At 39.2% G+C, this 24,669-nt stretch overlaps 1 protein-coding gene across 2 annotated transcripts; it reads left to right on the top strand.

Moving 5' to 3' along the window:
- The first annotated feature begins 4,744 nt into the window (after window positions 1–4,744).
- Window positions 4,745–23,427, top strand: rspo1 (R-spondin 1). Of its 2 annotated transcripts, none has more exons than XM_069141929.1 (6): window positions 4,745–4,957; window positions 9,148–9,758; window positions 11,825–12,019; window positions 14,251–14,394; window positions 15,676–15,900; window positions 19,989–23,427. In XM_069141929.1, the coding sequence occupies exons 2-6, from the start codon at window positions 9,662–9,664 to the stop codon at window positions 20,240–20,242; spliced, it is 915 nt and encodes a 304-aa protein (XP_068998030.1). In that variant the 5' UTR covers window positions 4,745–4,957; window positions 9,148–9,661; the 3' UTR covers window positions 20,243–23,427. The 2 variants fall into 2 exon arrangements, with proteins under 2 accessions (XP_068998030.1, XP_068998038.1); XM_069141937.1 differs by having other exon boundaries at window positions 9,145–9,758.
- The last annotated feature ends 1,242 nt before the right edge of the window (window positions 23,428–24,669 follow it).

The following is a 24,669-nucleotide window of genomic DNA, read 5'->3' as shown; positions in this document are numbered from 1 at the left end:
GTGAATATTGTTATTACACTGATGAGTTGGATACTTAATACCTGTAAAAGAGTAAAGCGCATATGCAATCAAATATTTTAATGAGAAAACTCAATGGATGTTTTTACCTCTAAGATTCATGAACTAACGAAGGACGATTCTACTCACTCTGAAGAGCAGTAACAGGTGAACTATTTCTAGCTGTTTCTGAGTTTAAAAGGGGAATCTATGTTTATTTTTCATATGTATTTCTTTGCGGGGTAACAATAATCTGCATAAAACAACAAACACAATATTGTTTCCAACTCTTCGTTCATTCTATATTGACAGGACAATGTTTCATCCACAAATGGTCTTCCTAACGAAAAGATGAGTTCAACACTAATGTTAAACCATCCCTCTATGAACACCATTGCAGAAATGGTGTGTTTTCTCCCAGGAACAATTAATGTCTCTGCACTTCACCAGGAAAACAAGGCAAGAAGATTTGGTGTTACAAAAAACAACAGGCACCAATTTAGGACATATTTTTTGGTCACTTAAGTTAAATTGGGCAGCATAGCAGTAATTAACCCTCTTTTCTTCTGCCTCCTGCTGTTTGTCTGACATAAAAAATTATGAACCGTCTGATTATTTTAGTACTTTTGACAGTTCAGTAAAGCGGCCATGTTAGCCAGAAGACAGAGACATAGACAGACTGCAGCTTCCAATTTTTTTTTTCTTTTTTAAACTATGCTTTCATTCTGAATGCCATTATTGTTCTCTCTAGCTCTTTAAAGCTAATGCAGTGATAAAACTGATCGACTGCGTTATTTCGACTAATCAATTATGACTTTTCAGCTTTTACTTTCTGGATTTGTTTTTTTTGCATCATAAAGAATAGCCAGCAGAAACACAAATGAATCAGTTTTGTAGAGAGCTGTGAGAAACATCTGCGTCAATCACTGACTTGTGGGTAATTTAATCAGTCCCGATTTAGCTCAGTCAGCACCACATCTTGTCATAATCTAGTGTAAAACGTAATGTGTAAAAACGTAATTTTTAAGATGTAATTTGGTGTTTGTGCATTGCCATTACTGTTCAAGATGCACCAAGTTTGACATTTGCCATCACTTTTTGCACAGTGTGTGTTTTCTGATGCTAATTTGGATTTTGTTGTGTGAAATTCTTCTTTATGGGGAAAGGCTGGGTGCCCTTGGCCTCTTCTTTCTCTGTGACTTTCATTTTATATGCAGCAATTACATAATTTGCCAACAGCCTCACAAGTAAACATTTAAGCCAACATTACACCCATTAGTTTTATACTCTAAACATAAAAAACACCACCACTTGTGCGCAACATTTTAATTTTGTCCAGACCGTCATTTGATTAATTAAGGCACTTGATGACAAAGGGTACTGGCTGTTCTGTTATAATGTACCACATTTAATTGAAATCTTATGCTGTCAAACGCATGAAATGGTAATGAAAAGCATGGCTTTCTAATGAATAATGCACAGGAAAGTACATACAGTACTTCCATAAACCATTTTTTTCTTGTTATCCTGTCTTGATTGGTCCTTTATTGCTTATCTTATGTTGTGATGTTTAAATTCTATCATGACCAATAGGTAGTTGAAAGTGTTTATTCTAGTATCTTATCTTAAAGCATCTGATGATGCCTTATATAATCGCTGTGTAATGCTTGTTTGATAATTGAGCTACAGTTTGTTCTGACACAATAGCACGCAGTGATGAGGATTTCTGCACTGATGCCTGGCAAGATATTTGACTTTGAAACAAGCTTTAGAGGACTTTGAGACATGTTACAGAAAAGTGTAGCACACACAAACGTTGTAACAAACCTGTTTATTTACTTTTGACACATCCTGCAAGAACGGCCAAGTCTGAAATAATTCTAACAGCACATGAAAAGATGTGCCGGAAGAAAGAACTGCCTTGAGAACAAAGCTGATCAAGCCACATTACCTCATAGCCCATCCACGACACACACACACACACACACACACACACACACACACACACACACACACACACACACACAAATAAGACCATATATATGTGTAGGGTCTGCAGCTACAATGCACTGTCTGTTCTAACACTTCTCTATCAGAGCCAGAATTCAGGTTTTCAGCATTTAGTGCTATAGAAGCTCTTCTATGGGATCAGACCACACGAGGCAGCCTTCGCTCCCGTCGCACATCAATGAGCCTCATGGCTCCCATGACCCTGTCCACCGTTCACTGGTTGTCCTTCCTTGGAACACTTTTGATAGGCTCTAACCACTGCATACCAGGAACACCTAACAAAATCAACCATTAGATGCTCTGAACCAGTCGTCCAGCTATCACAATTGGCCTATGTCAAAGTATACATATACCATGTATAGATTGTTAAATGTAAGTACATAAATTGAGTTTAAAAGACATTAAAGAGACATTGTCTGAAAGCAATAGAGATTAGGACACCGTGCTGGAATCAGTAGGGAACATATCTCCTCACTGTGAGAATCAAATGAAGAAAGATCGGCTGAACAATGATTTTCTTTCCTTGTATCCCGATTTGTAATCCTAAATGTAGGCACGGATGTCAAATCTAAATCTGTATGATGTGTACTTTAAAGGACTGATCACGATATATTGTGTGGTAAAAATCAGCTCTTTTTGATTTACAATTTTTTTTGCAAACAAACGTATAATTTCCGTCTTTGGATGATGGATATGAAGAACATCTGTATATCTTTCTCTGACATTCTCTCTGTTCTGCACAGTCACAATGTTGGAGTCATAAACCTATCATTAGTAATCATTAATCCCCAGGTCTCTCTTAAAGTGGGCTGCTCTGCAGTCTACTCTGGAGGTATTACATAGCCCATAACTACCCTTGGCCTTTATTCTATGACAGAAATTATGACCTTAATAAAGCCGACTTTGCAATATTTGCATGCATAAGCATCTTACAAGTGATACAAAAAGACTGTCTGGCTCTGTTGTAGGGTTCCCCTGGGCCATCTATTGGCAGGCGGTGGACGTCCTCATGATTTAGCGGGCTGTCAAAGTGACTCAAAAATGCTTTAAGAATAAAAATCCAACAGGCCAATTCAGAGGTGCTACTTCTCACTTTACATTCTTAATGTAAAATAGTAATATTCCACATCATGTATGGTAGATTACCTCTGTTGTTCCAGCCGATTCTCAGTGGAGTCTTTAGATGAATCACATTTGATTCAACAAAACCAGGTTGCACACATTGGAAATAAATGAATGTACCAGATAGGATATTGCATGCAGGACTAAGTCAGTTTAAATTTAACTTTCGGTATCATGTCTGGTTTTCTTTCATGACAGACGTCATGACTCCATCACTGGCTGTCATAAAGACGGAGTGGTGATGGGTTGTTTTCAGGTTCTTGGCTCAGTTTATTTCTTGGCCACAGGACGAAAAAACAAACAGGCTGCACTGTAACTTTATTCTCATGATAAATCCTTCAGCAGGATAAGTGTAACTGAATGTGGCTGGTGTTTATCCAGTAGTCCTTCTCATCGTAACACTGTTGATAAATGTCCCGGTCTCAAAACAAGGAATGCTGGTCTGTATGATCTCCAAGAATGGATGTTTATGGTTTATGGCCCCCTGTTGGATAACAAGGAAATGGGGACTGTTCAGACTGTTCTGATGTCTGCTTATTGTATGTGTAGATGTATATTGTTTGTGTTAACCTGAGGACTGGGATATTTTTATCCTATAATAATGATCTCAAGTGCTTCATAGGATTTTCAAAACACGTGTGAATAGAAAACTTTCCTTCATATTATTTTTCCTCCATCTCAGAGTTCAGTTAATAGGTAAAACTATATTTTGTCGCACAGTGACACCGTGTACTTGCTGAATAACCATAACAGTTTCATAATTGTTGTTAAAAGTGTCAGAAATTCAGTCATTTACAAAACACATATGAACCAATAACTTGATGTTGGGAAATAGCTTGTTTGTTGTGTTTATAAATTGATTTCAAAGTCCCCCTTGTGTGTTTCTGTTCTCTGCTTTACACCACATTGTATTTTATACTGTATTTTAACTTTCTGTGCTCCATCTTTCTTGTTTAAGTGTGCCCTCAGTTGGATGTACCTGTTTAAATAAGTCTTTCAATTTTCTGTAAAAAATACTTGTCAGTAACTTCCATGCAGAACTTTAAAAAAAAGATAAAGCTGGTGAAATGGAAGTGACTAACAGACGCTAAAGAACAATTAGAAACTCATCTGTGTCTCTTATGTTGAAAAAATGTCATCTTAGTTTTACTTTCTTGATGTTTTGGGCGTTATATTTAAGTTGTCTTTGCAATATTTTTCAAATTATTTAAAAGATGGAATACATGTGAATTTGCTGTTGAACATAAAACCTTTACACTCAAAGTCCACCGCAGGTTTTTCATCTCTCAGTGAAAATTGAAGGGGCGTGGCCTGTAATACCCGCTGGCAGTGCTGGGGTTTGGATGCAAATATCACGGCTTTGTAACTACTTGCCTGAGTTGGATGCAGCTCGAGCTCTAAAGTGGATATAAAAGAGAGCACCTCGCGGGAGCTTCAGTGCAAGCACGCGCTCTGACTTCAGAAGACGAAGGAAAGTCTCAGTGACCCTTTTCATCGGAATATCTTTTTTTTTTTTTTTTCTTCTTTTTTTTTTTTTTTTTTTTTTTTTTTTAGCATGTCATCTTAGTTGGAAGACTTCATTTCAAATCCATTGCACATTTTCTGTCTGTTGCATCCTTTAAGCAGCCAAATAGGGAGTTACCCCGTAATTGAGTCAGATCATAAAAATCATGTCTTTTTAAATGATGACAGACAAAAGTTGCATGGCGGTATCCTGTAGGAGGAGTTCTTTGTGACCAAACAAGTAACGGATTTTCCCTTATAAAAAAGGAAACTGAGGTCCGACCGTTCAATGACCAGCTGTATTCGTCTCTGATGTGCAGGTCAGGTGAGTTCATTGTAATTTTTTTCAAAATTTTATTCTATTGGGTTAACCAATGTGGTCCATGAAAGCTTCATCTCAGATTTGGGTCTATACTTTTTATAAAATTATTTTCTGTTGCACCCTAAACAAACTAAACGTTCTCGTTTAAAAAAAATAATTGACATTATTATTATTATTATTATTATTATTATTATTATTATTATTATTATTATTATTTGTCAGGTTGATATAAATTATACCTGTCTATTAAATTTTATTTTACAATCATTAATATTTTAATGTTTTCTTTCCAGAAATTCATTTTTAAACATATATATAGATATCTATATATCTATATATATAATTTAACACCAAGGATAGTGAGAAATAAGAAATAGTTCTGTATAAAAACTGAATTGAACTTTAGAATTGTAGAGTTTTTCCTCTTACACGCGTTGTTACACCACACTACCTCCAAGTCATCCTCGGTAGCTGAGTAAATGTCAGCCTCCACAGTTTCAAAGTGAAGACCATGCAGGAAGAGATTTAGAAAAAATAACAACAGGACAGTGTGGAGGTGACAGCAGAGATGCTGGAGTGGGAACAGGTGGAGGTCTGTGCTTCATTTTCCTTCTCCCTGAAGGGAAGAGCAATGCAAATGGCTGTAATCTAGGACGGTGTGTGAGCCTTTGAAGATAAGCTGACCTGTGCTCAACTGAGCTGTGCCGGATCAATCCTCCGTCTGTGCAGGCTTCAGTCTTACATGAAAACTTTTTTAAAAAGAGAGTTTGGAAGTGTTTTGATTGGAGGAAGAGCTGTTTTTTTTTTCTTTGTTCTTACAAGTGCTTCATATTTGACCTCTCACTCTGTGAACTCTTTAAGCTGCAGAGCAGAGGAAATGATTACCAGAATAGTGAGGTGGATAGACAAACACCTGGCGCAGCCGGCCACACTCCTTGTAGATGATGTGGACAGACTCATCATTTTACAGACTTGGATAGAAAGTTGTTGAGAACCTGTATCAGGATGATAGTGAAGCTTGGTCGTCCTTTTTTCTGTTTTCTGCTCCTCTCTTTCCATTTGTCATGGTGGGCGAAATTGTCTCATGCTAGTAGAGCTTATAGTTTGCATGTACACGTCAGGGATTTTACCAATATCAAAATAAATTTAGCACCGAGTGAGCACTATGACCGGGTGAAATCACCCACAAATTGTAGTCGCTTTATACCCGGCACACACGAGCAGCCACATTTTAGGAACCAAATGACTTATTTAAAAACAAGAGTTTACCGCTAATTCTACTTTTGGTGTCCATGTAGTAGATGCCACTTAAGAATAATTTAATTTTGAATGGAAGAGGGTTTTTTTGGTTTGTGTAATTTTGCAGCAGAACAGTAAAAGGGTCCCATGTGAGGTAAAATATATAATGACTTAAACAAAATCATTGTTCTTTGCTTTTTTTCTTTTTTTTTTGCTTACTTTGTCTCAGACTTGTCAGACATTTCCAATTCTAGTCCTTCCATAGCCTTCTCAGTAGGTCTATTTGGCACACACGAAACATATAGGTGATCTTTGTTCAGCTCTTAAATATACCAGGAGGTTAAGTTACAGGCTTAAAGTTCACCGACAGGCATTTGTAACTCTGAGCTCAGAGTTGTGGCACCTTCTCGAGTTCAATAAATTCCCAGTGTGGGAGCTCCCTTTCAGGATTTGAATAATTGATGGATCAAACTTTGGACTTACAAAGGAGGCAATTTTATCTCCTGACTATTTGATGAGCCGGGCTGAGTTTCATTGGGCTCAGCTGAATGTGGCTATTGGTGGGGAAAGACACGCAGTTAAATGGATGAACGAGCAGAGACAGAAAACTTTTAAAATGTACAGGTGCCACAGTTGCTTGTTTATGATGTGGCAAGTTAAAATAGGGCATTACAAACAATGCAGATGGACTACACAACAACAACTTTTCTCTGATTGCTGTACTCTGCCGCCTGATTCTGCTTGTCACTTATCTCTGCTGTGTGAGAGCTCGTATGGATGGGCTGAGGTGGGCTTTTGGCAGGTATCACAGTCGTAGGAGTGCTGGGTTATGAAAGAGTCTCTGGCACATGTCTTGAGTTACTTAGTACTGGAAAGGTTATTTTCTGACTGATCCAGAGAGCATGTCTCGCTCTCCAATCACCATTCTCTCAAGGAACAAACAGGTGCTGCCAAAGACACTCTTGGATCTTTCCTGTAAATATGACTTTAGCCGAGAGGTGTCGGTGAGATTCTGAGTCGTTAGCGTTAAGAGCTAAATAAACTTTGAGAGTGTGAACAGTTTGTCATGTAGGAGAGGATACAAATACCCCTGACCTAAGTTTAGGTATGAAGCAAATCTTTTGAATTGTAATGCTTAGAAAAGGAATTTATTTTTCTTTCTCTTTTTTTTTTTTAATGTATTTGTATATAATTAGGAAATTGTGCTTGGTTACGTGTGTATTTGATGAATTTTCTTGATTCATTAAACATCAAAAGGCTTCGACAGATGCCACTCTTTACGAGCGATGCTACTAAACTCCATCTAGCTCATGAAATGAAGTAGTAATAAACTGTTTTGCAATAATATGACTGTTTTGTGCCGAGTGACTCTCTTTTCTTCCATTGTTGAAATAGAGTACAGCTTCACAGTACAGTTTCTAGTCATTATTATCCGCACTGGGAATCAGTCTGCATTCACTGGTACTTGTGTTTAAGTTTGAAATAAAATTAAAAGAAGAATGTTATTTATGGGAATTGTATTTTTATTTTTTTATTTTTTTTTTGTCGTGTCAAGCTAAACTCATATTGTGGATGCTAAAAATATTTTGGTTCATTGTCCAGCTAAGAGAAATATTGTGAAATGATTTTGTCTCTTTTGATTTATACTTTAGCAAAGAATGTAATGTCGCATGCTGGAATGTTTAGACACACCAAATGGCATTGTCCTTTGTGTGATTCAGAGCCACAACCAACTCAGCGGCCAAATACGGTCCTATTTTTCTATATTGAGCTGCGAGGGAGGACCGCCCATTGCTTAGATACTAACATGTTCTGTGTGTCCTCTTCACACAAAAGCTGTAAATACAGGCAGCACATGGCACTATCTAAAAATGATCTTAGCACCAAATATGACAAAGGCCCTCAGTCAGTCGGAGTGTGTGTTGCATTTCCCCAGAGAGCGCTGACTTCACTGTATTATCGAAGGGTAAACCTGCTCAGTTTGTCATCCAGGGACAAACACAGCTTGAAATGCAATTCCCCCAAAGTGTTTGTGGTGTTTGGTTTCTTTGTTGCACGAATGATCAATTGTTTAGCCGATCATGATTTTAGTTCTTCAGATCACAGAGACTTCTGATGCATCATACTGAAATAAATGCAGGCCAAATAATACTGTGTTTTATCAGTTTAGAATCTAATGTTTAATGTGGTTCGAGTACACAGATGTGTTGACAGCACACTGATGCTATTCTCTTACTGTTGGAAAAACATATTAAAGCAATAGTTTGATATTTTGGGAAATATCAAACTACAATTTTGGCTTATTTGCTTGCTTCCTGAGACTTTAGAAGAATCCCACTCTCATATCTACTATAAACATGAAGATACCGCCAGCAGCCAGTTAACTTTTCTTTGTATAAAGCCTGAAGAAAAGAGAAGCTAAAAATGTACAATCACTGGACTTTTGTAGTTTTACGAGGGGTTAAATTGGGGGATATTTCTTGGCTGGGCGCAGTAGTCTTTTCATAACTATTAGGATGCTAGGCAACTAGCAGAAACTACAGCGAGTTACAGCACCTGGCTAATAAATAGTGTGACGTGCAGGCATAATCTCACTAAAGACTGCAATTTGTCATTTATGCACAACACTTTTGGAGCGATTAAACAAGATATAATGTGCTAATGAGACTTCACCTTTGGATAGAGCCAGGCAGGCTGTTTTCTCTGTTTCCACTCTTTCCACTCTTTCTTCTAGGCTAATGGGCTGCTGGCTTTAGTTTTGTATTTATTAGAAAAGCCTGACAGAGTTTCTCATCTAACTTTCAGCAAGATAGCTAATAAGCCTACAAAATGTCAAAATATTCCTTTGCCGTTTTCTTTACAGTTTATCTGTAAAGTATCTGTATCTTTCCTGCTTGTAAACTTGCCATTTTTTTTTTTTTTTTGTCTTCTCTGCCCCGTTTTTTTCTCAGCAGGTCCTGCTACAAGCAAATGTGTAGTCACACATAGTCAAAAACTTGCATCCATCTTTTGTCAATTGGCGAGCCCTTATTTTAAAGCTTCCTCTAACAGGAAACATGCCTGTGAGCACTTACTGACAGCAAACCTGCATCAAACAGCCATTCAATCTGTGCTCCCCTGCCAGCTCACCACAAGCTTCATGGGTTGACCCACTAGATGTTGAACACTCTCCTCCTCTTCATCCTATGACACCCCCCCTCCCTCCATCCTACAGCCCCTGCTCTGTTTGCTCCAGTACCACCACCAGCGTGATGGCTTGTTGTGCCTCGGGCTTGTTTGAGTGAAAGATACAGAGAGACTGGGGGGAGGGACAGACAGAGAAGGAGAGCAGTGCTGCGGGAGAGAGGAGGGATCATCAGCGCCAGCAGCAGAGGGATCCACCTGTCCCACAGAGGAAGGGGGACCCCCCCACCTGATCCATCCGGTTGCAGGGGGGGACCCTGCATAGCCTGGAAGGCAGCAGGGACTATGCAGCTGGGACTGGTGGCGCTGGCAATGGTCTTTCTCGGCTCCATGGGTCACAGCGATGTTCTCAAGCTCTCCAAGGCGAGAAGGCAGAGACGCGGTGAGTTCTCACTTTGTCAGTTTGTTTTGATCTCTTGTTTTTCTTCCACTGCAGCACTGCTGCTTTTCGTTCTGTGGTCTGAGTCACTGTGGTGGATGTCTTATAAACATTGAACCAGCAAAGTAAAGATAACATTTTGTTTATTTTCTCATCATTCCTATTTGTTTTTCCTAGGCGGGTTGTGTTAGGTTCAGTGTTTCCCTGGAACGGCTCATCTTTCTTCCTCTTTTTAAGATCATCCCTCTCTCAGTTTATGTAAAACTTTTATGGGCATTAGAGTTGTTTATAGAGGGCTTTTTGATGGATTCATTCTTAAAGCCATCGCTCTTTTCGTGTCTGGCTGTGTGGGCACATAATGGAGTGAGTACCTGACAGTTCTAAGCTTTCAATTGGACCGTGCTGCCGATATTGTTGTAAGCATTTTTCTGACCTCACGTCGACTATGAGTATACTCTGAGTAGCCCCAGAGCCTCAGCGCTGGTGTTAGTGTCAGCTTTTAAATAATTTTTCTTTTACACACGAGGAGCTTTCAGCCAATGCCAAGCTCACCCCAACCTCGCTGAACCAGAATTAATTTAATACCATGACTGGCCACAGCAGCAGATGTGGCGTTCTTAAAATCACACATACTGGGAAGTAAAAGCTGTTGTTTGTGTCTCAGGAACTGAATACAGTGTACAGTACATTCACATATAGGCCTACATGCACAGTGATGCTGTCACAGTTCATCTTTTGGCACTGTAATGAAGACAGAAGGATTGGGCTCACTCACCAGTCCTGTGTGAGTGCCCTCTATCCTGTCACAGGCGGTTGAGGCGTTTCCCCCTTCAGATGTAGATGATATTTGTAATTTAACATTTGATTTACAGCTTTTTCAGAGATTTTTGTTAAACGTCCCTCCTGGTGGGCAAATAGCTGAGAACAGTACGGCTTGTTTTCTTCCCTGTGGGCTTTCTGTGTTCCCTCTCTGAATTAATTTAGCATCATGCAAACATTAAACTGGAAACATCGGAGAAGCGAGTAGACATTGTAACACATTACTCCTTGTGCTTTAAACACTGCAAGCTCTCTCATTTTACAATACACCACCTGTCAAAAACACTTTATACCATCACATTTAATCACATTTGTGGATTTATATACTCCTTCGGTTGCAAATGATTACCTAGGACAATTATTACTTTTAACGTTATTAGTGGTAGAGAGCAATGAGACCTGGTTGTAATAGTTGCTGGCTGCCGTGACTCAGACGTGGAGTTCTGTTTGTGGAAAAAAAGAACCCTTTTAACACTTTCTCCATCTGATTTCTGGGAGGCTAGACGGCAGATTGATTGCTGTATGTATATTTAGAGCTGACATAGTACAGGACGTAGTACAGGACTCTAAATCAACTCGGACAACTGTTGTTTTGACGCTGAATGGTTTTCAGAAAAAGAATGTGCACTTTAACACACTTTTCCTCGAAATGATCTTGATTTCTGGTTGTGTATCTTTGCCTTTTAAAGCAACAAGATTCATGTCTGAGACTGAGATTAAATGTGAGAGTGCATTTGTAGTGTAGTTTCGGACAGGGGATACTTGCTGGTTGGTACCACTAAGATTAAAGCACATACAGTATTCACGTCTGTCACTACCGCGGTGCTCTTATGCCAAGACCGTTTCTGACTGACTCCAGTGTTAGTTACTGGCTCTTGGTTGAGTGTCAGCCCCAATTACCCGGGTTTCTCCAAATGAAAATCTGTTAAGGATCTCCGGCAAGCAGTTTGAAGTAAACAGTGAGTAACTTTTCAAACAAAGATGTTTGGCCGGGCCCTCCCTTAGATTAAGCTGCAAGCTTTAACCCCTGTTTGTTGGAATGTTAAAGTGCTGGCATGTTTATTACTATCTGTGTGGACGCCAGCGAAATATTGCACTTCCCCGATGTTGTTCTCAGGCCGAATTTCGTCATTAAAATTCATGTGTGGCTGGAAACAATTCATCTTTTTACATGATGGTACACCATGCTGTTCTGTTACCTACCTCAACGTGGCTGTTCTTTTCTCTCTGTTTACCTTATGTCTCCACAGTTAGTACTGAGGGGCCACCATCCTGCCCCAAAGGCTGTGACCGATGCTCTGAGTATAACGGCTGCATTAAATGTAAGCCCAAGCTCTTCATCTTCCTGGAGCGCAATGACATCCGTCAGATAGGCGTGTGCCTCGCCTCCTGCCCCATGGGATACTTTGGCATGAGGAACCCAGAAGGAAATAACCGATGCACCCGTGAGTTTGACTTTGTGTTGTAGGCTCTTAACGTGAGCGGGATGTGAGAGGGCACATTACATTTGTAAATACGAATGTGGAGAAATCTTCCAGATACATGAAGGCTCCAGCTAACTCTTTACTCTGTAAAACTCAACACAGCTGGTGTCAAATCCAGCCTTTGGAAGTAATCTGTTTATCTTTGACTCATCCTCTCCTGTTTATGTACAACATGGGGGTATTTAGAAGTACAGGGGTGCTCCTGCTCATTTTTTTTTTTATCTTGTGTATCTTATTTGAATATTTTAACTTTTCTTTGCCACTTTTTTAGTATAACAAAGATCTAAATTATTCTCATCTTTACATAGATCACTTACTCGTGAGTGAATAAGATGCACCCCCCTATTACTGAATGCGCACTAACAAGAGGCAAATGGCCAACAATAAGTAAATATAAAAAAATACTTGATGATGATGAAATCTTTTTGTTTGCTGCTTCTTATTCCAGTAACAAGACGCACAAAATTACCAAATACAGAAAAATATTTACTAAATGTGAGTACAATTTGTAACTGAAACTGTGTTCATTGTAGTTATGGGCAAGTTTGGCTCATTTGGAAAGTGGGCAAAAGGGTGGCCACAATACTTACCAGACTGACTTTGCTGGATCTGGTAGCACTGTTCCTGTACTTGTAGGCGAGGAGTGCCAGCAACTCCGTACGTTGTCTGTTTCCCCTTATGTGTGGGCAGAAAACAGGATTGGAACAAAAATCCCGACAAAAACATTTCTAATACAGTGTTGTTTGTCTGCTTTTGGGAGGATGTCTGTGTTTTTTATTTGGCCTCAAGGGTTCATGCCAGGCCACAATCCATGTTTGTTATGCTTTCTGTTTGACACATATTTTATTATGATACTTCTTTATGGTGTCATATACGGCTTGTATACATGGTCTCCAGATTATTTTACAAGATGTATAATGACTGTCATTATTTCCACATGTTTAATACACCACACAGTGTCTGTTGGATAATCCATGTCTGCATAAGCTTAATGAGGATAAAACTCATTACCCTGTTTTGGTCATGCAACATTTTCAAGTTTTAATATTTCAGATAAAGAGATTTCAAAAGCTTTATCGGTAATATATTTTCATAGATTCCGTTTTTTAATTTGCATTTACAATAAAGATTATACTTAATAGAGTAATCTTATTTTCCATATAAAGTTTGTTGCATCTGTACAAGTGATACTACTGGAATTATTGTTATTTTAAATGCAGCATCCTTTCACTGTCATTGTTTTTTTGTACAGTGGGCTTATTTTCTCAACACATTCTTTTTGGAGGCCCCCAGTGGCTAACCTGTATTATTATCTAATCATCTGACTTTATACATGTCATCCCAGAGTCTCTTGTTAATATAACATTTGTCTTACATTATAGGGCTACAAATGTCAGTGCTGTCAAATTTAGCTGTCAAGGGCTTAAAAATAGTAATTGGGAGCAGGAGGCAAGAACATTAAGATTTCACTGAGGGAGTCAGTGTTAGATCATTTCTAACCTTGGCATCAGACCAGCAATGCAGTACAAATTCTTAAGTTTAACAGACATGAATACAGACAGTCTAGATCTGAATAAATTCCATATATAGAAATACAGACAGATATTTAGAGATTTCCATCTGTCTCCACTGTTTTTGTTTGATGAAATGAATTGTCTAGAATAAGGAAGTGTCTTTAATGATGAAGCTTTTGCAAGTCCTTTACAATGACTGGGTTTTATCCTCTTGTGTTTGTAATTATCTAAATTACAAGAAGTTTGTTGTTTGAGTCAGAGATTTTAATGAGTCAGCGATGTGGAGAAACCCACCTTGAGAAGTCCTCTGAAGCAATAGACTTCTGGCTGTACTCATTCACACCGGCTTTCCAAAAAAAAACAGAAAGCCTGTGGTCCATATGTTTTTAAGAGAAGAGTTTTATTCCCCTCAAATATATCTATTGTTTAATCACTAATAAATCTCTCAGAGGAAATAAAATTCAAGTTCCTCTTGTACTTTCTCTTGAGAACTGTGAATGAGAACAATTAATATTCAATTAATACTTATTTCTGTTTCCATCAGAAATTTTCTCGAAGAAAAAATAAACAAATTTGAAAGCAATAAAATTAACACTCATCATCCTCAGACTCAATGTGACTTTAAACTGAAATTATCTCTATTTGATCCTCTCTTTTTGTCTCCCCTGTGTTTTTCAGAATGTAAAATAGACAATTGTGAAGCGTGTTTCAATCGCAATTTTTGCACAAAATGTAAGGAGGGCTTGTATTCACACAGTGGGAGATGTTATGTCAGCTGCCCTCCAGGCCAACGCACTGCCAATGAGACCATGGAGTGTGTCGGTGAGTGACCTTTAACCTTCCATTGTTTACCAACTTCAAAACTTAAACACAGCATCACTGAAAGCAACATGTAACATATAAACCATACTTATTAATACCAACACTTGCGCTTTGCTTTCTGTTCTTATTTTTCTGGTGCTGATCATTCTGTCATCAGTTAGAAGTGACAGTATTAACATTGAAATGTCTCTCCAGGCATCTTTGCACAGGGCTTCAAAGACCTGAAAACCTGACCTTTTGGCATCACGATGTTCCTTATAGTTGAGCCTACACATCCACATAGAACAACCCGGTATCACAAAGCATGTAATACACCTGTCAGTCTACTGCACAAAACCATGTCAGTGTCATGTCTTACTTCAGCAAGGTGTCCTACATTTGGTCTCAAAAACGACTTGGTTAGATTTAGGAAATAAATTATTAATTTGGGTTAAAATAAGTGATTTTATTGTAGATAACATAGTAGTAATGTGAATTGTTAGTAATTCAAATTAAATACAATTTCTGAGTTGCGGACTGTATCCCTCTTTGTTCTTTGTCATATGACCTCTATCACATGCCCTCCTTCTTCAACCACGGTTATACTTGTGCTTTTTTTCACACCTCAGTGAGGCAAAACGTGACATTGACACACTACCCTCTAGTGGACTGGCAAGTGTATGTGCAGTGGTTAGCATTGTCACCTCAGTCAAAAGGTTCTGGGTTCGAATCTGGGCCCGGGCCTTTTTGTGTGGAGTTTGCATGTTCTCCCTGTGCCTGCATGGGTTCTCTCTGGGTACTCTGGTGTCCTCCCACCCTCCAAAAACATGCATCTCAGGTTAATTGGTGATTCTACAAAAATTGCCCTTAGGTGTGAATGGGAGCGTGAAAGGTCTTTGTTTCCGGCTGTCTCTATTTGTTGGTCCTGTGATGGACTGGCGACCTGTCCAGGGTGTACCCTGCCTTCTGACAGGATAGGCTCCGGCCCCCCTGTGACCCTGTTCAGGATCAAGCAGGTATAGATGATGGATGGATGGATAATAAACCCAAAAAACTAGACTTTGTCATATGCACACTATACTCAAGGGCTATACAGTGCAGTACATTTTCATGTTCCCAGCGATTTTCCCAATGTATTCTTCTCTCCTACAAAATTAAAATGTTCAGATTTTTAAATGACTATAAGTCATTGTCCTGAGTTGTATAAAGCAGACAGAGTGGCTATGAAGAAAATTTAAAATTTTGGAGCTGCAGACTGTTCCCTGACTACCTTAATTGTGTATAATTTTTTTTGTGTCCCAGGTCAGCGTGCTTCAGAGTGTGAACTGGGTGAGTGGAGCCAATGGGGTTCTTGTATGAAGAAGAACAAAACATGTGGATTTAAAAAAGGCTCCCAGTCCCGGGTTCGTGTGCCCCTTCCGCAGGTTCACAGTCTGGACACCTCGCCTGCTTTTGTACCCTCACAGACCTGCACTCAAGAGACAGAGAGGAGGAAGTGTGTCGTGACCAAGACGCCTTGTGTCAGAGGTAAGACAAATACACGTACAGAAAACATATACACTGAAGAAGAAATTATATTTAGTTTCTAATTAAAAAAGTACAGCTAGTGTCAGCTTTGTGATCTGATGACAGCACTCGGATAACAGATGAGCAGGCAATAAATTGCATGCGTTTCATGAAAAGCCTCCACAGTTAATATGATGATGGATGGAACCATTACTCAATATTCAAAGGCCTGAAGTCACGCCAGTGTGTATGTGACCCGCAACGTGTTGATTGGGTTTGGTTTGGCAAAGCGCACAGAAGGATACAGAATCTCTTGACTGTTCAGCATGTAAACAAAAAACTTAATGTACGAGCCAAGCAGATGAAGGGCGGACATTACGCACTGCAAAGCTGGACCGGGATCAGAGCTGGAGAGAGCTATTTGTTCTGAAGACCGTTGAAGCGGCAGGTTTACACGACCCTGACATATTTGCTCGGGCTTTTTTCATCCACACAGCAGCTTTCTCTCCAGCAGGTTAACAGTCATTCTTGCCAGTCAGTGGCCATTATCAACTTTCATAACAGCTTATTAGGCACTCCTGGCATCATTTGCAGCTAAGGCTATTAAATGAGGGATCTGGCCAATTGGTTGACAGTGTATTAAATGAAAAGTGCTACAAAAACAGCAAGGATCCTGGTTATTTTCATTTTAAATAATTGGTCTTTAACAGTGAGGCAAAGAAATCTGACTTTTTCTACAACAGTGCTCAAATGATATCCCTTACAAAATCCACTAATAAGAATGGAGCAGTTAAACCCTTTTTATTTATAGGTTTGTCCTTTTTAACTGCATTGAGCTTTTTACTAATGAAGACTCTTTAGTGAATTTCTTTGTATCTAAATGCCCCCATATATTAATGTGATTTACTTAATGTGGCAATTTTCACCAGAGCTAGAAATTGAACTTTATTTACAAGGAGGAAGAAAACTGTAAATGAGCAGTATTTAAAGTTTTTATTGAATAATGGCACGCTTAAGGGATTTCAAGCACAGCAGCAACATTGCATAACAATATTTGCAGTGTTGGCGACCGTACAGATGTTGCAATGTTACAGATGACATGCCTCGATATATACGAGTAAACATGGTAACGGCTTGCATATTCCAGGATCATCCTCTCCTCTTGGAAAGTTCATTCAAGGCTCTAAGTGTGAAGAACACAACGCGATCTGATGCTGGTCCCTGTAGATCTGTGGTCATGTCTGGAGGGAAAGAGGCTGGCGTGGCCTCTAAGTGCTTGGCGAGAAGCGGGCTCGTCAGCGGACAGGCTGTGACAGCACAATTTGAGAAACGAGAAGCAAACTTACTCGGTCTGACACCTGCATCCTGGAAAATATTTCAGCCTTGGATTCTGAAGAATAATTAACAGTCAAATATTATAAACTGCTCTATAAGAACTGCTATGTTGACTGCCAAATTTCTTAACTTGGAGCAAAGGTAGGTCTTATCAGAAAAGCAAGGATGATATGTGAGGTTTTGTCTTATAAGTGATGTGTCATAGAACTTTGTGGGCTGTAAAATGGTCGACTGTTGACGTTAGGAAGACTTTGAGTTCTATTTTTCCTCCATTCTGCTGCTAAATACTTGAACTTGAATGGAAATAAGATGCATGTTGCTCCCAACATGCATAGGAATGAATTTTCCTCTGTGAGGTAATTCATGGCTGATAGTACCATGACTCCGTTGAATGTAGTTCATGTGGGTAAACTGTGCAAAAAAAGTGCAGCTGTGGATTCATCTGTGGGAGTTGGCTGGCAGGCTAGCTATATAAAACACAGGGGGCAGACCTTGTATAACATCAGTGATTTAGTGGTCTGCAGATCTCACGCTTTGTGTTGATTTGGCTGCAAATTTTTTCCCCCTTTTCCTGACGCTCCACAAAAAGGTCTCACGCGAAAACAGAATTTTCTGGATGCGTTATTTAATTTGTCAGACAAAATTGTTTAGCTTGGATGGAGAGGAGGTGCAATCAGGGCTGTCATAAACTGATGGAGTCCCCCTCTCTTGGCTCCATTAGTGATTTGTTAGAGAAGTAATTAAATCCTAACACAGTAAGCACATCAGCTCAGATGCTGCAGAGTGTGTTTGAGGACCCTTATTTCACTCAGACTCCACTCTCGTTCACTATGCCTCATTGATTTAAATTGAAACTATTACTGCTCAATATTAAGTGTTTGTTTGAGTAGCTGTTATAAAAGCTCGGAAATATGTTTATTGATGCAAGACATAAATGATGAGCACACCGGATAGGACAGAATCTATAATTTGAGCCAACTAAACAAATGAGGTTTCAGTTATGTTTTCATGATTCTGGCACTAATGGCTCGCAAAAAAGATGTGTTATTCCAGTTTGTGCACTACTGTGTGGGACTGAGCCTTATAGCTTTCAGTTGAGAGTAAAGCAACTGGGATTCTGCATGGGCCAGCGGTAAATAAATATTATTGTGTTTGGTCTGTCCACATTCAACTACACCAGATCTACTTTATCAGCGCATAATGATTTTCACTGGCTTTGTAGAAACATGCTTTTGCAGAAGTTTGTGAAATGTTATACCTTTGGGCTGTTTTCCTGTAGTTTGCACTTAAACCCCCCCCAAAAAACACCAGTTTGTACGAGTTAAAAAATGATGGTAGGGAGATAAACATAGAGCGTATTACTGCAATGCAGTAGACAAACATGGTGGCGCCATAAGCTCTCCTGTTGTCAGCTGTGCATGAAAACTGTCCAGTTCTTGGCGTGTGTTCACTCAGTTTTCAGCATGTGCAGAGTCTCAATGGACAAGCTCATAACAAACAACCTCCGGCGTAACTGCCCTTTCTCAAATATACAAAATCAAACACTTTTTAGTGCTGCCTAAACAACAGCCACGTCACTCCGGACATAATGTCCATTTCCACTTTGTGACAGCTCTTCTCGCTGTTAATGGCCATTATTGGCCCCTTGACAATGTTTAACTCATTATGCCACAAGGGATTTTAAGGTGATTAATGTGACGGAAAATTGTTACTTCACTGTCCTCAGAGCTCTTACAGTCCGTACATGTGCTGCAATTTAAAATCATCAGCAGGTCCCTTCCCGTCAATGAACAGATTATGTGTGGACATTAGGCACACAGTGATGGATGTTTGTATTTAGAGAGCAATTATACTCTTAAAGTGTGTGACAGGTGTGAATTGTAATGCAAGAGTACTTACAGAGAGGTGAGCGGGGCTTGTAAGTGTGTCAAGTGGAATAAGGGAGTGAGAGGCTGCTGAAATAGACAATTAAACTGACTAAGAGTCTGCAGCCTTGGATGGCACCTGTGTGAGGGTGCACTTAGATACAGCAGTGCTTTGAGCTAAGTGCTAACATTGGCCTGCTAGCATGCTTTGAAAATACATGATGATGTTTAGCATACTAATATTTAGCAAGACAGTACAGCTGAGGCAATTCAGATAGTTGGTCATAAACCAAAGTATTAGACAATTTAAATTTGTTTTGGTACAAGAGGAAAAGTAAAGGCATCAACAATGTGATCACAAATTGTCCTTCAGGGAACAAAAGTGTCTGTATCAAATTCAAGTAGTTGTCAAGATATTTCACTCAAAAACACAGATGTGAAACTCAGTGACACGCCAGTAAAAATCAGGAGATCGGCAGAGAAATGAGGCTTGTCTGTACTCAATTTCACAGCAATTAATCCAAATGTTGTTGCAATATTTTAGTCCAGTGGTGGACAAATCGGTGAACACAGCCAAAAATAATTAGCAGCCAAATATTTAGATGTATTATTTTGTCCTATATGGTTTGATTATTAGTTTTTGGCTACTTGTTGCACACTTGTGCTGTACATATCCTGTATGTGCAGGATTTATGTTTACTCTGCCGGTAATAAAAACCACACAACCACAAGTTCTGATGCATCACACATCCCATATCATCTTCTCTCAGCCTTCAGGAATCAATGTTTTTACTTTGGTTTAGCCAGGCAGTATCACTTCAACATACAACATGACATAAGCCTTACAAGACTTTTATTTGAGAAATAGTACAACCTAATTAATCAAGTTTCTCTGCTTTCTCATTTCAGAGAGGAAGAATAAGGGAGACAGGCAAGATGATACAAACAAGAGAGAGAGGGAGAATGCACGTGGCCGAGGACGAGAAGGCAAAGATGGTAGTAGAGGAGGAGGAGGAGGAGGTGGAGGTGGAGGTGGAGGTGGGGGAGGAGGTGGAGGTGGGGGAGGAGGTGGAGGTGGAGGGGGAGGTGGAGGGGGGAAGCGGAGGAAAGGCCAGAGCAGGACAACCACCGCTTCCAGCATCACAACCAGCTCTGTCACCTAAACTCGAACGCCTGCCGATGAGGCCGAGAGAAAAACGGAGACAATGGCCTCATCTGGCAGCACCAGCCACAGACACAGAGACGCGATGAAGGAATGGATTAATGCTGCTATGCTGCATTGTAGAAGATGCAAAGAGAACTGGAGAATTGCTGCAACACAAAAGGTTTCCTGAACCTTTTAATAGGTGCGCATATCTGGAGGAGACTTGTATCTTTGTGGTACTCTGAAAGACTTGATATTCGTTCGTAAGGGATCACTGTTGGACAGCAAAACCACATTGAAGATTGTGGTTTGTGGACTTTGTTTGTGTCATGAACCCACCCTACAGTATGTCACTCTTGAACTAAGAACAGATCCTGTGTTTCAAACGCAACATTCAAGCTGGAAGCTTGATAATGAATGAAGGTTTTTTTTTTTTGCTTGATGATGTATTTTGTTTGTCAGATTTTAATCACAATCTGTTCTTCATTTGTATTCTTGTTTGTGAGAGGTGGCAGATGGATTTTCTCAGCAGTCGCTCTACGTGATGCAAAGACAATGAATCACTACTCATTAAGTCTTCGTATCTTTCTTTCCTATTGAGGGAAGAAACAAAAAGAAAGGCACTGGAATCATTTGTGGTTTTTGAGGACAGAAGGTCTTCTATATATCACTCTGAGGAGGGAATCTAATACAAAGCAAGCCTAAGAAAAGATGTAGAGGAGGATTACTGGGATCACTGCTCACATCCTCCTCTGGTCTCTTAACACGAACTTTTTGCCATTCGATAGCTTAGTGTTTGTGTTGAATTAAATGTCAATGTTTGTATCAGAAAATATCTCTGCACAGAAACGAGTATTTGCATGGTACAAGGTTGCATGTGCGTGTGTATGTGTGTGCGTCTGTTTGTCTCCACCTGAAGTCCGGGTGTTTGTGTACTTTATACGTGTATTCCTGCATGGACTCGAGTTGTTTGTCGACGGAGCTTAGTTGATCGTACATATGTGTTGATGTTTGCACATGTGTTAATACTGGTCTCATAGATAGAAGGAAAAAGGTCTGGAACACAAGCGGGAGGAAATGCTATATCAAATATGCAGTAAATAAAAGACACTAATGACTATATAAGCCATCAAATCAACAGCCGTTCAGTAATCAGTATGTTTGCAACAGGGTCTGAAGATTTTGCACAACTATAATGTTTCCTACTGCTCGTATTTCAAAACAATCATAGCATTTTACAGATGTATACTCCAAAAGCTGGCTTCATGACATCGCAGATACAGCGAAACTTTTCTTTTCCATGGGTTTGTTTGTTTTGATATTGGTTTCAGGAGAAGTTACATGCTACAATATTCATTCATACTATGGATCGTTTTACTGACTATGTCAAGCTGTGTTTATCATCAAACGTAAGAAGTATTAGTATCAACATGTATAGCTTATTCTGTGAAAGCCTAAATAAAGTTAAGATGAAGCCGATGACATTTCAATCATGCACTGATTTTCCACCAAATTGGATTTTGAAATGGCGTTTTAATAATTTTGTCTATATAATTATCTTCCGTTTTGTTTTGTTTTTTATTTCAATTTTCTTGTTTACAATCTATAGCAGAGTCATGTGTATACTTGTATATTTCTCATTTAATATTAATGACATATTTTACAAATAAGGACTAACTCTAATGATAACTCAACTAACAATGTTAATAATGAACTGATTATAGTTTGTTAGAACTTGGATGCTTACTTTTACCCATTGGGAACATTGGCAAAGAAGAAACACAATCAGTCAAACTCAGACTGGTTTAAAAAAAATCTCCAGCTTATTCAGGAGGAACAGGAAAACCAAATCCTAAACTTCCATAACAATTTACCAACTTTGTGGTTTTACTTTGATCTCTTGTACGTTACTGCAATCATATTCCTTTGCAATGAGGAAATTATAATCCACATCATGGGTGGGTTTGCTTTTTGTTTTTGCCCCCAATTAAAATGGCAGTTATCTGGTTAAACTGTTGCTGTGTTACCAAGCTGTCTTGCTGCTCCGCTCTGTTTCTGCCCTGTCAAACTATCGCTATGTTGCCTTGTTTTCAGATCTGAGCGATCACTTTTGGCGAGGACAGTTACATAACCAATAGATTCGATAGCCAAAATTAAAAACAGTAATCATAAATTTGTTTTCCAAACGAAGCAAATACATGGCGAGGAAGGTCATTCCTGGTCAAATGGAAATATTTTGACAATATTGTAAATTAAGTAGAATCATAAGGCGCCAGCATTATGAGAAAAAATAAATTCTGCTGGGAGTATGTTGTTATCCATCTCCAATTCAAAGCCCTCTGTGGCTACGGTAAAGTTTTGCTCAGGCTACAGGAAGCCATCTTGGGTGGTGGAAGAGCTTAGATGGTGTGATGGTCCCGATCACTGGCCAAATGCTGGCGCCTGGGCAGGGGTCGTAAAGGCAGAGACAGAAATAAAAACTAATGGTGTGTCATAGCCAGAAGGGAGGGGGTCTACCATGCATTGGCCCCAAAACAAAACAGCCGTTTCTCATTACCAAAGGGGAGGGCAGGGGGAACGGGAGAGTATGCACCGTAAATTACACATTCATCGCTCTTCCTGACCATAAATTCTTACCCTGGCTCCATTGGACAGAGCTCTCCCTCACCTCCCACTCTCTTTTTTCGCTCTCTTGTTCCCCACTCCCATGTTTTCCAAGAGAAATGAATGGTAAATCTTTGGAGTATATGGGTGCCCTTGATACGCCAGAATCCTCAACACTGAGTGATTTCATTACTTTAGTTTGGCTTTTAAGTTAGGCCCCAGGGAGTGTATCACATCAATAGGGAAAACCCTGTCTATGTCCGCTTGACTTAAACACAGAATTCCTGATCCAAGTGTAAACAGAAGGTAACCACCACTACACCAAATCTCCAGATCAGAATTTTATATCATGCTCATAAAGATTACTACAAGAAAACAACTTAATCTAATTAGTTTTTGTTTTCTAATGCTGTTTATAGTTTGTGTGCATATCATGATCTTCATCAGTGAATGGAGTTGGCTCAGATGTTATCATCTGACCAATATGTGGAACATTGTAAGGTGGTTACAAAAGAAGAAAGTGAACACTTACCAAAAAAAAGGTGAATTTCAACCCCAATGACCCTGTTCAAGATAAAGCGGGTATAGATAATGGATGGATGTAGCATTGACCTAGTATTGACTAGAAAACGTGTTAAATATATTCTCCTTTTATGAACACCATCAACGCTTCTGTCTCTTGTTATTTGCTGTTTATTAGGGCCCGGGCACCGGATGGTCCGAAAGCCCTATTGTTCTTCAAGGAATTCTTCTTCCTTATTATTCTCATTCCTTAAGCTTAATCGCCTTTTTGGCGGCTTTAACATACTCAAAAACTCATGAAACGTAGAACCCGCATTAGTCGTGGTGAAACATTTCCATATTGTAGTGGTTTCGCGAGTGGGCGTGGCCAAATGGCTCACTAGCACCCCTTAAACTGCAGCCCCGGCACCTAGTTTCACCTACATGCACGAAACTCGGTGGACATGTGTAACGCACAAAGATGTACAAAAAAGTCTCTTGGCATCATGACCTCAAATAGCATATTTTGCTATAGTATGACTTTTTATTCATATTTTGGACGTATAGTAAGACTTTTTTGTAATATTTTGGATGTGTTATAGTGTGACTTTTTTTTCATAATTTGGAAGACGTGCTATAGTATGACTTTTTTTCATATTTTGGAGGTCATCCTATAGTATGACTTTTTTTTAATATTTCGGACGACATGCTATATTATGACTTTTGTTCATATTTTGGACGACATGCTATTGTTTGACTTTTTTAAATATTTCGGACAACATGCTATACTATTACTTTTTTTTCCCACATTTTGGAAGACATTCTATAGTATGACTTTTTTTTCACAATTTGGATGACATGCTATACTATGACTTTTTCCCCCATTTTGGACGACATGTATTTTTTCACACCTTAAGTAACAGACACCTGAACATGTAACAGCTTAGCAGAAGAAGCAATAATAACTGACATCTCAGCCAACTGTTACCACTGTACTGTTGCTTTTAGATAAGTTAGCGAACACGCCTTGTTTTGCTACTGACAAGTTCAAAGTGTAATTATAAGTGTCTATCAGTGTTATGGAAAGGATTCCGACAATGTTAGGCCTTTCTGTTAGATCAGAAAACAGCTTTAATATTGCTCTGCTTGAAGCCACTAAACTCCATGAATAAAAACAATAATTTTAACTGGACTTCAGTTTGGTGGCTTTGAACAGAGCGATATGGGACTATGGGTATATAGCATAACATCCACAATACAGATATATTGCTATCTATCAGTGATATTTATCAGTGATACTTTAGGTTTGTAGGTTTCCAAAGTGGAGAAAATAAAGGATGC

This window comes from Embiotoca jacksoni, unplaced genomic scaffold (genome assembly GCF_022577435.1).
Source record: "Embiotoca jacksoni isolate LCO1_2020_lvr unplaced genomic scaffold, fEmbJac1.0.p SCAF_11, whole genome shotgun sequence".
Lineage (NCBI taxonomy): Eukaryota > Metazoa > Chordata > Actinopteri > Embiotocidae > Embiotoca > Embiotoca jacksoni.
The sequence above is the reverse complement of the archived record's forward strand: the minus strand, read 5'-3'. Positions and strand labels throughout refer to the sequence as shown.

Excerpts from the sequence above, each read along its gene's own strand:
- rspo1 (XM_069141929.1), top strand. The coding sequence starts at position 9,662 with ATGCAGCTGGGACTGGTGGCGCTGGCAATGGTCTTTCTCGGCTCCATG. Across the intron at positions 9,759-11,824 it reads GGCGAGAAGGCAGAGACGCG|TTAGTACTGAGGGGCCACCA; the intron begins GTGAGTTCTCAC and ends ATGTCTCCACAG. Across the intron at positions 14,395-15,675 it reads TGAGACCATGGAGTGTGTCG|GTCAGCGTGCTTCAGAGTGT; the intron begins GTGAGTGACCTT and ends TTTGTGTCCCAG.